General features: G+C 39.4%; 1 protein-coding gene and 1 long non-coding RNA gene across 4 annotated transcripts in view; one reads left to right on the top strand and one right to left on the bottom strand.

The window, feature by feature from the left end:
* The window catches only part of ntng2b (netrin g2b), a 66575-nt gene extending 60474 nt beyond the window's left edge, over positions 1 to 6101 (top strand). For both annotated transcript variants that reach the window (XM_067574114.1, XM_067574112.1), the window contains 3 exons: positions 634 to 801; positions 3452 to 3586; positions 4714 to 6101. In XM_067574114.1, the coding sequence (XP_067430215.1) occupies positions 634 to 801; positions 3452 to 3586; positions 4714 to 4937 (527 nt within the window). In that variant the 3' untranslated portion in view covers positions 4938 to 6101. The remainder of the gene's footprint in view (positions 1 to 633; positions 802 to 3451; positions 3587 to 4713) is intronic.
* The window catches only part of LOC137170613 (uncharacterized), a 56848-nt gene extending 42411 nt beyond the window's left edge, over positions 1 to 14437 (bottom strand). The window contains exons 1-2 of one of the 2 annotated variants that reach the window (XR_010924639.1): positions 14106 to 14401; positions 12888 to 12982 (exon numbers count right to left, since the gene is read on the bottom strand). This is a non-coding gene — a long non-coding RNA (uncharacterized lncRNA). Of the gene's footprint in view, positions 1 to 12887; positions 12983 to 14105 lie in introns of both variants that reach the window. The other variant, XR_010924638.1, reaches the window with a different exon arrangement.
* Positions 14438 to 15392: the final 955 nt, after the last annotated feature.

Here is a 15392-nt window from a genome sequence, read left to right as displayed (position 1 = left end):
TGGTTGTGCAGCGCTTTCTGAAAGAGACTTTAAGGGGAAATTAAGAACCAACGGTGAAAATTAAGGAGAGGCAGTAGAGGTTTTCTGTCAGGTTAAGCAGGGTTAGACCTATTTCACGGTGTCAGGTGCAGTCTGAAAACTGTATCACTCACTCATAACTCCCTTGGTTATGATTGTGTAACTTCTAATCTACTCATCTGGTAATGCAATTAAATTCCCAGACACAATTAACATGCCTGTGCTGCACCCACATACACAAACAAGAACACACACACCGGATAGTGGAATTCCCATCAGTAATCAGTGCAGCACAGTGAAGCAGACTCAGCAAACTTGTGAGTGTAGTAATGGAGAGGGAGTGGTCTGTCTTTATTGAACCAATATAGAGTCAGAAAGGCGAGTCATAAAACACACACAGAGCCATTCATTTGTTCACTGACATCTAAAACTTTCAACCACGTCTGATGCTGCGAGTCATTTATCATTTCCTACTGTCAATGAAGACTCCTATGGGGATGCAATGGCTTAAAATACACCATCCCATCCCAATTTTTCAACACATGAGTTGAACGTAAATATGTACAATGATCCTCCCCTAAGAGAGGAACTTAAATCTGTCTCTTTTTCTTTCAGACTGTGAGTGCTACGGCCACTCCAACCGCTGCAGCTACATCGACTACCTGAACATCGTCACATGCGTCAGCTGCAAGCACAACACCAGGGGCCAGAACTGCCAACACTGCAGACTGGGATACTTCCGCAACGCCTCTGCCGAACTGGATGATGAGAGCGTCTGCATCGGTCAGTCTGCAGGGGGACAGTGGGAGTGCATGGAGAAAGTGGAAAAAGTAGATGCTGTACTATTTATTTTTTTAGGTGAACATTACGATGTCTAGGTAGTCTACTAGTGACATGTTGAATACCGTCATACAAAAACAAAGACAATATTTTTTATTTTTTTAAAGAAAGTAACTGGACACAAATTTAACGTAATGCTGCACTAATCAACATTTTTATATTAATAGAGGATGAAATTATCATGTATAATGTGAAAAGGGTTGTAATGCTCTTTAGCTCTAAACAAGATTTTAGTGTCTTTCAGCTAGTTGTTTTGATTTTACGGCCCACATCATTTTGCCATTTGATTGACTCTCACTCTACCTGTCCAGCATCTAACAACAGCCGCAGTTAGCAATTCACCAGCTAGTAAGTTAGCAACTAGCAGGTGAACACAATGGCGCATTTAGCAGCTAAAGAGCCATATTATTTTTCGAAGAAGTTGGTGGAGACCAAAAAAAGAGCTAAAAGGAGAGAGAATATTTGACTTTCACCAGGTGGCCAGAAACACATCTCCAGATTAATGCTAATGTGTCTGCTGGATGTGGAAATAGGAAGTGTTTAATAAAATGTTCGACTTAGCAGCTTTATAAGATGATAATATCTCAATGCTAGGTGCTTGTTACACTCCAAAAAAAATCATAAAATTCAAAATCTGGTTGCAATACCTAGTGGTCAGTGATAGGTTGAAATCAACAACCCATATACAACAGAAGGTATTTAGTATGTTCCCAGTTGTTGGTCTGCAGTGCACTGCAGCTATGTTCATCTCTTGCTTGTTGAGGGGGCTTTTTGCCTTCAGTCTGGTCAAAAAAGATATGCAACATACGTTCAGGTGACTGACTTAACTAGTCAAGAACTTTCCGTTGTTTGGACATAAAAACTTTTTGAGGGTTTAGGGTCATTGTCCTGTTGCATTGTTCTTAAGCTTAGGAGGCACTACTGTATGTATAAAAAGAGTTAGAAGCCCTGCATTGTTCACCTAATACTGATATGAGCAGAGCCAAAACAATAAGACACATATTAGCTTTTGATACTTCCTTTAAAAAAATACTCTGTCTTTACTGTAATATACCGTTATACTGTTTTTATGCTTTCAGAGAGTATTTACTCTTTTACACCTTATTAAGGGCATGTCCTAATAAGAGGTCACTGTGTTTGCATAGCTGTGGAGCTAAAATCTGGTGTTGATTTGGATCCATCTGTAGGTGGACAGCAGGGGGTTGGAGGGTAAACTCGCCACGGTTGGGGCACACACAGGGCCAGGCCTTGGAGTCAGCACAAATAAGGCCCCATTAACTCATCTGCCAGCACACTGGCACACAGAGCATGGCAACAGAAATCAGTTCACGCCAGCGTCTCTAGAGCAAGAAATCATAAGCTCTCCAACACAAATGCATTTGCACACATATTTTGACACAGCTACACATTCTGCACACACACACACACACACACACACACACACACTGAGTCTCAGTGGCTCACATGCAATCCCAATATTAATGCACATGACCCACAAACACACGGATACCAACCGCATTGCTGTGGTTGTGTAATCCAGGCCTCTTGGCTTGTTTCACTTTTATGAATTTTTCATAATAAATTACTTAATTTGATCTTGGGTTTAAGTGAAGGACAAGCTATCGGCTTACCTCGAGTCATGAGAAAAACTTTGGTTCATCGTCAACTTTTTTAATCATCTCTGATCTGATACCAACCATCACTGGTCTGGATATCAGTCACTATAAATATCTGCATTTGTAATGATAATTATCTGCAGAAATTAAGAGTTATTTATGTCTTTATGTCTGTCTCAGACTGATCTGACAAGAATCTCAATAAGTAGTTGGCATTTTAATACAACAAAAACATGTTTGAACATGTCAGTTATTTGATGTGATCGGTAGTAAGGGAGAGTTAAGGGTGTTTCTGAGAGTGAATATGAGTTTGAGCTGTTTGAATCATATACATTTCAACAGAATCACCTTAAAGTTTAATTATGCAGCACGATAAAAATACTTCTGCATCTCCCACAACTGTTCAAAATATCACAATGTTCTCTGCACTTATTCTACCTGCTTTTGAAAGCAGATATCATCCAATGAAGTGAACTGGCAGTTCTATTCAGGTGGGATTAGTTTCCCAAACAACATCTGAGATATGCACTACTTTCTGTCATAGGTCATTTCATTTTTCCTGTTTCAAGTCTCCTGGTATTTTACACAACATGATGTTGTTTTTTTGGATACCCATGCCAGTGAATTTGTTGAAAGATTGTTATAAAACCTTAACTTCAAGGAGCCCCTGGTTGTATTGTTTGAGAATAAAAGACCTATCCAATAGCAGTTAAAACATGCAAAAAGAGTTTTAAATCACAGTAGTTTTTAGTTCAGACTGCATTACAGTTTTGCATGAGAAACACTAGCATGGCCATTGCATCATCATTTTCACCAAGCTGGTACACAGCGGTCAAATTGCTGATACTGACACAAAAAAAATGATACTGGAGAAGAAACTCTGCTAATGACTCTCTCACATTTCTGGCTCTGTGAGTCTGGAAATTTCCAAATGACTCCCTCTCTTCATCCTCCATCCACCACTCTCTTCTTTTCAGAGTGCAACTGCAACCAGATGGGTTCCGTTCATGATCGGTGTAACGGTACGGGCTTCTGTCAGTGTAAAGATGGCGCCACGGGGACCAAGTGTGACGACTGTCTGCCGGGATACTACTGGAAACAAGGCTGTTACCGTGAGTATAAGGAGACTAACATTTGGTTTGCTCATGTCTAAAAATCCAGTAATGAAGAAATGTTGTAGCCCTCCAGGATCTTTGCAAGTGCACTGTCCGACTTTGCTTATGCATCCCCCGATGTTTCTTTATTCCCCGGGGGAATAGATCATGTACCTCATTAGTGGCATCAGCTGCTCCTTTAATTGATGACCCTGTCACACCTTAACCCCATTACAGGGAATCGCCTTCCTCTACCATCTACCATCTAGTCAAGGGCCTCACTCTCAAATAGACCTTCTTCACCTACACACATTAAACCTCCACTGGCATGTATCTTGACTGTGGGTTAATTTACTACAATGTGGGACATACAGTATGTTTTAGGTTTGACATCTCACTGCAAATACACCAGTGCAACAGAGCCAATTATCTCTGATGTAATAAAACATGTTAGCTCATGTAATTATTTCTTGTCATGCGAGCCTGATCCTCTCTATTTTCTCTCAGTACATTTTTAGGTCAAGTATCTTGTGCTGCACAGCTACCCCTGTGCTTTTCCTAATGCCTTTCACAGCATTTTAATGATGCCATTTGTTCCTCTAATCATTACTTAAATAATATCACACACGCTGTGTATTTTCTGCTGGGTTTTGAGACAATGATTTTAACCTGACCCTGAGAAAGTGCAGGCTCACGAAAAAACAGACAGAGACAAGGGCTGCAAAGACAAAAAAAGGCAGGCGTTACCTGTTGTTGTCCCTGAGGCAAAGACTGGAGAATTTATCTTGCCTCTTTCCTTCCTCCTGTTTTCTTTTCTACTTTGTTCTTTCTGCCCTGAATTCGTCTCCTCCCTCTGTATCTCTGTTTCCCATCATGCTTCTAACATTGCCCCACCTTATCTCCCCCCACCTGTCTTTCTCTTTGCCGTACATCTTTCTTTCTTCTTGTGCACTTTACTCCTCCACTATCCTTTTACCACCTGTCACCCTGTCACTTTGCTGCGCCCTCTTTATTCCCAACTCCTCTCTCTCTCTCTCTCTTTCTCTCTCTCATTCTCCTTACCTCTGCAACTCCTTCACTTGCCCTCTTTCCTCCTCCTCCTCTCCCTCTGCTGCTCTATCTGCCTGCCTGTCTCTACTCTACAGCTAACGTTTGCGACGAGGAGATGCTCCTGTGCCAGAACGGAGGAACGTGCTACCAGAACCAGAAGTGCATCTGTCCTCCAGAGTTTAAGGGGGTACTGTGCCAACAATCCCGCTGCGAGGCGGGCAAGGACTGCAACGCCGCCTCTTCGCCGCACCTCTCCACGGCCACCCTGCTGCTCTGCACTCTGCTAGCCCACCTGCTGGCCATTTTAACTCCCCACTGAGCCACGAAAAAAAAAAAACAACCCTCAGACCAAGGAGTGTGTGTTTATGTGTGTGTACGTGAGGCGAGGGGGTCACCCAGAGTGACTAGAGACATCCTAATCATGGACCCGGACGAACACACATTCGCATAGGAGCACACACTCACACGACACTAACTAACCCCCAGTCCCCTTTCAAACACACGTATACACACACACACACACATCCTCACAGGACTGTTAACGTTACTGAGTGTGTGCTCAGGTGTGAGATGGACAAATAAAGAAAAAGGAGGAGTAACCTCAGAGAAAAGAGATGCAGACGAAAAAGGGGGGGGGAAAAATCATACCAACCACTGTTCCCTTTATTCCTGAGCAGGAGCAATGTGCATCAAACCAAAAAGCATAAACAAAACACTTAAATCACCACTGTTTCACTTCAAAGGGAATGGCTGTTGTAACCACAAGGACATTTTTCTTTCTTTTTTTTTTTTTTTTTTGGTTTTTTCTTGGTTGAATTAAGAATCTCGCCTCTGTTAAGACTGCTCTTTCTGATGGCCAACGTGTGTGTGTGCGTATGTGTTGTGCGGTCAGACTCGAGGTGAGAGGACGGGACATGTCGACGCGACAGACGGACAGACGGACGGGTCGGGAGGCGAGGTTCGCGTTTGATTCTGCTGCTGAGGCCTACATAGTATATTAACCAGGTTTCATTTCTTCTCAAAAGATGAGACTTGATTTTACATTTATTCTATTTCTGCTGCATTTTTTTAAAAAAAGAAAAATATTATATCTTGAGTCATTGTATCTAATGTGCCCACTAACAGTCGCTGAGATTATACATATTATATAATATCCAGGGGGTTACGAATTATTAAAAAAATTTAGTCACTATTATGGTTGTTATAGGAATGAGTGATTGTTGCCACACTTAGCGAGATTTAATCTTCACACAGTATTCAGGAAGCAGAATTTAACAGAATTTACCTTATCAGAAGTCTAAAAGAGAGAGAAAAGATATCAACCACGTATCAATATTATATGACATTATTTGAATATTTTTTGTAGAAATTATTTTTGTTTGGAGTTACAAATAAATTATAAAAAATGACATTTACAACTATTCAAATGAGCATTTTATTACACTGAGTGTAAAACCTTGCAGTAAATATGACTGTTATTTGCCTTCTTGCTTGTACTTTTTTCATTCCGTCCACGATTACATGCTGTTAACACCGTCTTTTTTTTTCAGTGGGGGTGAGAAAAAAAAAAAGAAAAAGAAATTGAACAAGTTGAGACAAGAGAACCATCGCTCCAAGTCATTCATTTGATCTATTTCATTCACTTTGGACATGGTGTTGAATGCTTATTATTACAAATGGATTATACCGGTTTGATATCCAACAGTCTGTCTGACAATCACAAAGAACTGCTTTAATGTCAAGAGAATACAAATTATTTTATTCTGATAAAAGTTGCAAAGAGCTTTTTATATCTGAAAATGTCACTTGCAGATGCAGCACAAGAGATCACCACAATGATTCACAATGGTCCTGGGAGACAGAGTGACCCTGAGGCCATTTTTTTTTTTACTCTCCTCAAGATTACTATTTGCAAGGTTTGTTCCAGCGGGGGGAAAAAATGTCCGTCAAGTTTGTTTGTTTGGGTTTTTTTTTTTTTTTTTTTTTTAGCAAACCTACATAATAATTTGACTGAGAAATGTTCTATTGCTGAGTCATCCCAGGTACACAGTGGATAAAGAGACATGAATGCTGCATTACACCAGGATACAGTGTACATCAAAGATAAAAGCGAGACTAAGCCTGTGAGAAATGACAAGACAGGGATTCTGGTATTACTCCTCTCTCTCTCTCTCTCTTTCTCTCTCTCTCTCACTGAGTTGGTGGTAGCTGTATTAGCTATTCTGTGTGTAAGGCTCATCCCCTCTGAGCCTGAATGGTGTCAAGAGCTGAGACTTGGGAGAGAATAGTTTATGAATGTTGAACACTGAGAAATTATGTAAAGAACACATATCATTGTGGATCAAAGAGCAGCAGCACTCATAGCCAGAAGAAAATGTATTGCAGTATACTACACTGTATTATAATGACTGTAGCTTGATACAGTAACATCCAACTTGTGACCAAGGACGACATGATTCAGGATGGAGGAATAAGATCTATAGTAAGGACATGGACTGCAATAGAGCTGAAACCATCAATTAGTTGATTATCAGATAATCAGTTATAATAATCAGGTGTGTGTTCTATCTTCTTAAATGTAAATATTTTCTGGTCTTAATCTTCTGTCATAGTAAGTTTAATATCCTTGAGTTTTAGACAGTTGATTTAGACTCTGGAAAACTGTCATTTTTCATTTTTAAAGACCAGATGATTAATTGATTAACAGATAGAATAATCAGTGGAATACCTGATAATAAAAAATAATTGCATAACTTCAGAAATAGCAAGTAACCAAAGACAGCAAATGGAGAAACACGTGCACGGCATAAAGAAACACACTGCAAATACAGAAAACACACACAAAAAAAAAATACTGATATGCTGTAAGTCGTATTCAACACTACGGGGACATTAAAAGCTGATAAATGCTTCTATCACTCCTCACTGAAAATTAATTAACAATGTTAGTTTTTAACACCACATGAGTCTATTATTGTAAACTGTGACTATACACCTAGTGTTAGCCTTTTACTAATTACTAGCATGTTAATCAGACAGATCCCTGGAAACTTCTATTTTAGTTCTGTTGTTGTATATGACTTGTAGCACATCTCTATTTTCTTTTTTCTTTATGTTAATGTATGTTTTGGTGAACACAGCTTCTAAATTTGCTTATGTTTTACCTAATTTCAGCATTTCTTTCAAAAGGCTGCACATATTCTTCATTTGCTTGTCATTTCTCTGTTTGAATCGGTTTCTTTAGCTGTAGTTCAGTCAGTTCTCTCAGCAGCCGAACAAATTACAATGAGATTGCAGTTCAATGAAAAATAATAAAGATGAAAGAATGCTTGCAAGACGGATATTACACCTCTGCCACCTCTGCCAGCTGAAAACAAGTCCATTGTAATTCAACTAAGCAATTGAACCCATTGACATTTTTTCATTTAGTGGCTTCATGTATAAAATAATCTGTGCCGACAATTAACAAATTAGGCACGTTCCATTAATACATTGTTAATCGAGATACAACCGTGCTGTCAATTAAACTCATGAACGGAGTCTGACAAATAAGATTGGAACTGCCAAATGATCCCACAACTCCAGACAAAACTGTGAGTAATTTTTTTGCACTCGCGTTTTATCACAGTAATAAATGAATAATCAGATCGACCTACCTAATTAAATTAAAATGGAGCAACACACGGAGCTTTCCAGCTCCGACATGAAGCTGTGAGATATATAAAAAATGAATGAAAGTAAACTCATCAACAGAAAGCTCTCCTTTATATTTCATCTCTGAATAGCTGAATAATAAGTGCAAAAGAAGCTTTAATTTATGTTTCTACCGCAAGAAAAAAACCCTCAGCCGCTTTCTACCGACATAAAGAGATGGAGAGCAGGACAAAGTGATACAGAAATAAGTACATACTGTCACAGCTATATCATGAACAAAACACTTATCATCAGGTCTCATAAAAGGTAGAAGAAGAAGGTTAGACTGTAGCACCTGCCAACGCTGGTGTGTGTCAGATCAGAGACGTGGGAGAACAGCGGCTGAATAAGTTTGTCTTCGGCCTCCTGAATGTGACCGAGAGTTCGATTTGTCCCTGTCATCTCTGCTCTGTTTTCCCAGCTGTACCACTGCCTCCTGTTTGGATTATTTTCAGCTGCGGATTTCACATGGGTCCTTGAGGTTTGAGTGTTGATTGCCCTAAAATTCCCTTTTTTCAGGCTTCCTTTGCTTTGGGGGATACGCACGCCAGTCACCATACGTGCCCGTGGGTCTCTGCCAGACGTACTTTGCACAGCCTTACCGGACTTATCTCTCGTATAGTACCTGATTTCACTTCTAGGATCGTGTGCTTCTCTGGGGTTTCACTGGAGCTGATATCGTGTTTCATCATCTTTCTTAAAAACATGTAGGGTTAGCAGTACAGCAAACCTTTGCTAGACAGAATCCCTCCGGAGGAGACCTGACTGAACACCTCATGTTTTTTGGAAGGGTAGCACGGATCTGAAGTCCCACTCTGTTGGTACACCGACATCCCTGCATTAATCACTACATCCTACTCAGATCAGATGTATCAGCTCCAGACTGAATGTGTAATTATTCTATGTAGCTAATAACAACAAAATTAGGGATGCACCACTCTGACTTTTTCCTTCCCAATACTAGTTCTGGGAATACAATACACTGCGATACAAAGCCAATTAGATTTAGCTGTGATTGGGAATTGATATTTTTACATCTAGTGTGACTATAATAAACAATAAATTATTTCTTCATTTCTTGTTTCAAACATTATATAATAAATTCTCCAGAAAAGTATATCCTCTGCCACACCAACAATAGTAAACATAGGCAGTGATACACTGGATCACTTTTTAGCCACTTAAACGCTACTCTAGCTGGTTAGTAGCAAGATTCCCCTGATGTATTTTATGATACGGCTGCAAATATAAACCTCAGGTAGATCATTTTTACACCCCTAGCTGATATAGAGAACTAGTCTGATAACAGTGCATCTTTTCCAAAATTTAATAATCTAATAACACTGCATGAAACTCAGTTGGGGTCATTATAATGTAAGCTAAAAGGTCTAATTGTAATTTTTTTATGTCTGTCACTCGCACGTTTTAATAACCAGCTATGCTTCCATTTAATCAAACGAGTGACTCCACACTGACTTTGGTCTACAGCTGGTCTCCACCTACTTCATTCACACCTCTCAACTGGCTTGGACACAGGACGTAATGATGCTCCTGCCCTTGACACCATCCGCAATGTTCTGTAGTCGACATCACAACAGTCAGCAAAAACAAACATCAGCACTGATAGATTGGAAATGTTTTTGAGGCACCCTTTGCACAAGGAAATGATTGCTTCTTTTCTTATTACTGTTACCCTCAGGTAAGGCCATGTATAACGACGACGTCGATATTTACACAGTGTGTGCTTCCAAGTTTCCAATCTAATCTCCTGCGGCTGAGGCTCAAGGATCTTTTTTTTAAAATGCTCAACAATGGCTCGTTAGTCACAATAGTACTGTGACTGCTCAGCTGTTAAAAGGCTACTTCACTCCTGTACAGCTGATGCACCGACACCTAACTGAACTTTAACTTTGCTGCCATTTGAAAAAGTCAGTAAAGATAAAACAAACAGACAGAAGGAGAAAAATCAAACTAAATACATTTTTTAACACTAATACTAACTACTACCATTACAGATTTTTTCCTACACCTTAAAAATTACCAAAAGATTAAAGATCTGTCATACATGATACTATTTGATGTTATGGATACAACTATTTTACAACCACATTGTCATTTGATGTTTAGGCTGTGTGAATGTTTATTACTCACCTAAAGATCAGTATCCTGGCAAACTGTTCTCTCTGATAATTAACTTGCATCATGCAAATCTAGAAAAGCTTAACATCATGTGAAATACTCATGACAGAGAGGAAATTGCTGGTATTTACATAAATAACCTTTAAGAAATAGAGTCTACTGAAGGAGGCAGAGCTTAGATGTGAATACTGTATTCATGTGTGTTGTCATTCTGGGGGAAAATCCTTTAGATTTCTTTTATTACCTGTGTGAAAGTGCTTAAAAAAAGGGGGAAAACATTACATTAAAAACACATAAACCTCCAGCATGGCACTAATAACAATGAAATAAGCTGGATGTAGAGGTGTGGTAAGTGTGAGGAAGTGGAGGGACAGGATAGACTGAACTGACTTTGAAAACTCCACCTGTTAGCACCAAAGTGTGCTAGCAGCGTTGTACCTGTGAAAATCACTGAATAAAACTGCATTAATATGTATGAATAATTTATTCATTGGCTTAGCTGATGGTGTTAGAAATCACCAGGCCACCACCTAGTATGCAGATGCCTCCGGTTGGCGTTGAAGGTTTGACATCGACTGGTGTATGGTGTGCAGACATCACATTTCCCTTAGCCAGAGCTCTTTACACATGAGCACACAAACATATCTGATAGAGGTGCCTCTTTCCAAGGACTTGCAATAACAGTAATCTTATTTACATATTAAAACTGAATCCATATTACGTTTAATTTCAATATAAAATAGCCTTGAGTCGGCCGAGTGTAGTCCCACTCTCCTCCCTGTTAGTTGGTCAAGTTCCCGTCACTCATCTTGATGAGTTGTCTACCTGAGGCGTCTAGCCTGAGGCTGAGCTAAAGGAATCTGTAAAGACACCCAGAGGCGTTGCAAGAGTTGAAGAAGTGCAGGGGCACGGACCCTCAACACACGCTTCACTGAAGAGCAAGTTTCAATCTATGGCAAGCGAGTTATACAGCATCTTTATTATGAATACTAATGAGTGCAGATGAACAACTTGATCCAAAAACTGTATCTATAAATTTATACTCTGAAACTTTGTGAGAAAAGTTTATTGGATACAAACAGAACATTATGAAAAATGAGCCTTACCAACACCTACCAACACAAATACAGTAAAGATCAGGCTAAATTAACACGGACCCACAGTGTCACAGAGACAAAGAAACTACGCAGGTCAGCAGAGGAGATACTGATGTACGAGTTCAGCGTCCATATAGGCATGACCCCTAACAAACACTAGGGGGCAGACGGGCTAAAAGTGAGTGACTGACTCACTGACTACATTTAAACAAAGAAGAAAAAGTAGTAATTTCCAAAAAAAGTTCTTGCACTGTCCTTCTTTCTTTATTGCCCACTTTTTTACTCTCTTTCTCTCCTTCTTTTTCACTCTCTCTCTCTTTTCGAAAAGTCGGCTAAATGACATATTAGTCAGCATCATTAAATGCGTACATAATGGAAACCGCAGTTCGAGGAAGCATGGCCGAGAGGAGGGTCAACTGGCGCATAGTGAACCACTTGGACAGACCCCCGACGCACTCCATCTCCATCACTTGCCAGCATTTCATCAAATACTGTAAAGCTCCTTGTATCTAATATCAAATACAGCTGCTTTACAGTACAAACAACATCATTGAATAAAACCCGTTAACAGCCTCTAAGAGGAAGCTTTTGGCTGCTGTCACTCTTAGGTATGTTTCAGCCTCCTGTGGCTGTTTACCAAGGTTCCTTCTGCAGGTGTTACACCTGCAAAGGATGCATGACACGAGCTTATCATTATCTCCTTACAGCAGAAGAAATGAGTCTGGTTAAATATCCTTGAATGCCAGGTTATAATTTGCAGGGCTGCAACCGACAATTATTTTTCATTGTTGATTGAGCTCTTAATTATCTTCTTGATGAATCAGTTAATTGCTGAATAAAAAGGGAAAAATATGTGTTACAACTTCCGACAGACCAAGGTGACGCTCATATAGATTAATTCACCCATCTCACTCACTAATGTTTTTCCATTTTTCCTTGAAAAATGAGTAAAACAATTAATTGCTTATCCAAACAGTTTTTCAATTTTCTGCTGATCAACTCGTCGCAACTCTAATAATTCACAACAATTATTTCTTTCGCCACACGACATCCACTGTTCCACCTTGTTGTCACATCCTGTTTGGGTTGTTTGTTGAATAAGCAAGTGGGGGGTGTTTTCAATAGGCCCTAGTTTGGCTGTCTTCCACTGCCTTTGCCTTGTTTCTCACACTGTCCTTTACCACCACATGCACTTCTGAAGCATCAGCATGCCATATTTTAAACATGCTGGCATATGTCTGAGAAATGGCTTCTACTGTGCAGTATGTAACCCTTAAAACGCCTGTGCTTCAGGCTAAAGATAAAAAAAAAAAAAAAAGAAGAAATCTTTGTCAATTCACTTAGCTGTCAGGCTCGGCTCAGCGTTCCTGTGGGGCTGACATCACAGCTCCAAATGCAAGTTGTAGGGCTGGGATGCCGGCCCTCTCCGCTGCTCCTGCAGACACACAGCGGTGTGGAGAAGCGAGACCGGATGGCTTAGAGCTCATGAATGTGACTTGTAACGACGTTTGAACACTTGGTGGTAGAAACATCTGCAGTGATTTTCATGGGGTTTCCTGTGATACGCTTTGACAGCGTCTCAGTCAAATTTCTTTGCATTTTTAAAGACTACTGTCACAGATAGAGTTTGTGTGCAGTGAAAACGATGGGGTTTCTCAATCTTACTTGATGTTTTGGTAAATTTATGCAATGCTTTTAAGGATTTCAGCATGCTTACAGGTGGCAAATTAAGTTTGTTTTGGAGCAGTCCTGCCATCTAATCTATCTGATAGAAGGCAGATATGAAGAATAGACATGGGGACAGCATTTTACCCTCTATCAGGAATTATTGTCTTTTTGAATTTTAATGCGGCAGCAGAGTATACGCACCAATGAATCCTCTTTTTTGGGGTCATGAGTAAATTCACAGCAGCAATTTCTTTCACAGTCATTTGACAGGAATCAAAATAATCTGGAGCGGCTTGAAGGGAGATTCTGGCACATACAGCGTGAAGTTGTGGATAGGTGCCAATACTCTGTATCAGTGTGCTTTACATAAAGTGGTCATCAAAAGTTTATATTCACATCAAAAAGCATCAATGCATATATCAAACATATACACTGTTATCTAATAAAAATACCCACCAAGGCCTACAGTATTCTAGCTTCTTATTAAGGCTAATTATTCATTATACAGCACAGCTTTCAAACGAAATAAGACTGAAGAGACTCTAACAAACAACAACCAGACCTTCTGCACAGGCCACAAATCATCACAGACAGTAAACAGGTTACTGAACAACCAATAAATGCAAAATTGGGGAAATTACAAATTATTCAAAGCCTCAGCTGCATCTGTCCCTGTGGACAACAGCAATAACATAATAACAGCTTCAGTGTCCAGGCAGACAAAGCACAGTACATAATATGATTTCCATAACAACTAACTAACTTACACAGCAAGTAACAGCTAACTTAGTTAACTAGAAACAGCCACGGCGGGACATTTAAAACCACAAAAGACATGAGCAAGCAAAGATAACAGACAGACAGACAGACAGTGGGTGTATTTAACTCACTTTATTTGATGTGGAAGTCCATTTTTCCTCCCTCTGTGCAGATGAAATTGTCCATATCCATAAAACAAGCTAACTATCTCGGGTGTTTCATGAAATGATACTGCTAACTTTGTTTGTTGTGAGGCAATTCGCTCCAGAGTTTTTTTTAGTTTGTGTCCTTTTTTGGATCAGCGACCGCATTTGTTTGTTTATCCGATATTTAACGTGTGTTTTAATCAGAAGTTGGCTTCCTCTCAGTAGACTCGCCTCAACTGTCTAAGCATGCAGTTCCACCTTTGACCACCGCGGCGTTTGCCTTTCAAACGGGGGGGCGCTGTTTCACTCATTTTAAAAACTCGAAAACTTTCTTTGGCTTTTGTAAATTAACAGTTTGAAAAAAATCAATGATGAGAAAAGAAATGAGGTGCCACAAAGTAAAAAATAAGAAATGTAAATTCAGTTAGACTTATTATATAAGGCTCTTTTGGATCTAAATCCTTTCATCTGTGTCTATCTAGTTTCTGTATCTCTTTTTTTAATCAAAGGAAAGGGAAAGTGAAGAGATGGGTCAATAGGCTTCCTTGGTGTATAAGTAAAAATGTACAATTTTTATGAAGGGTCATGCCCACAATAATTCAGTCTGCATACCACAACTTTCACCATCTGTACCAGTGGCACAGCAGTCTTTTTTTATTAGAATGATTTGATGACCACCATGGAAATAAGTTAGGCTACTTATGGTGTTTTTATCCTGTATCAAACTTCAATTTTATACCTTTTTGTTTTGTTTTGTGAATATTTTGACAAGTCTGTTATGTCTATATTGTTTATGAAAGAATATAATTAAATTAAATCTGTAATCGGCTATATGATAAATTATTAAATCATTTCATTAAAATAACATCATACTCATTGCCATTTGTTTTAGTTGGTTATTGGTGGGTGAACTGTATTGTAACTGTTATTAACGCTTCTGTTTTAAGACATCTGTGGTTAAACCTCTACTTAAGAAACCACACCTCAATCCAGGGTCTCATAATAACTAGTATTGACCAGTCTCTAATCTTCCATTCTTTTCTAAAGTATTAGAAAGAGTTGTGTCTCAACAACTTTCGACTCATATAAAAGAAAATTATCTCCATGAACCTTTTCAATCAGCTTTCAGGGCCTGTCACTCCACTGAAACTGCTCTAACCAGAGTGATAAATGATCTTCTACTTGCTATGGATTCAGATTCCATCTCTGTGCTTCTATTACTAGATCTCAGTGCAGTCTTTGACACCATTGATCACTGTATACTATTAGACA

The sequence above is a fragment of the Thunnus thynnus genome, chromosome 19 (assembly GCF_963924715.1).
Source record: "Thunnus thynnus chromosome 19, fThuThy2.1, whole genome shotgun sequence".
NCBI classification, from domain to species: Eukaryota; Metazoa; Chordata; class Actinopteri; order Scombriformes; family Scombridae; genus Thunnus; species Thunnus thynnus.
Note: the sequence above shows the minus strand (reverse complement) of the source record. Positions and strands in the feature narration are given on the sequence as shown.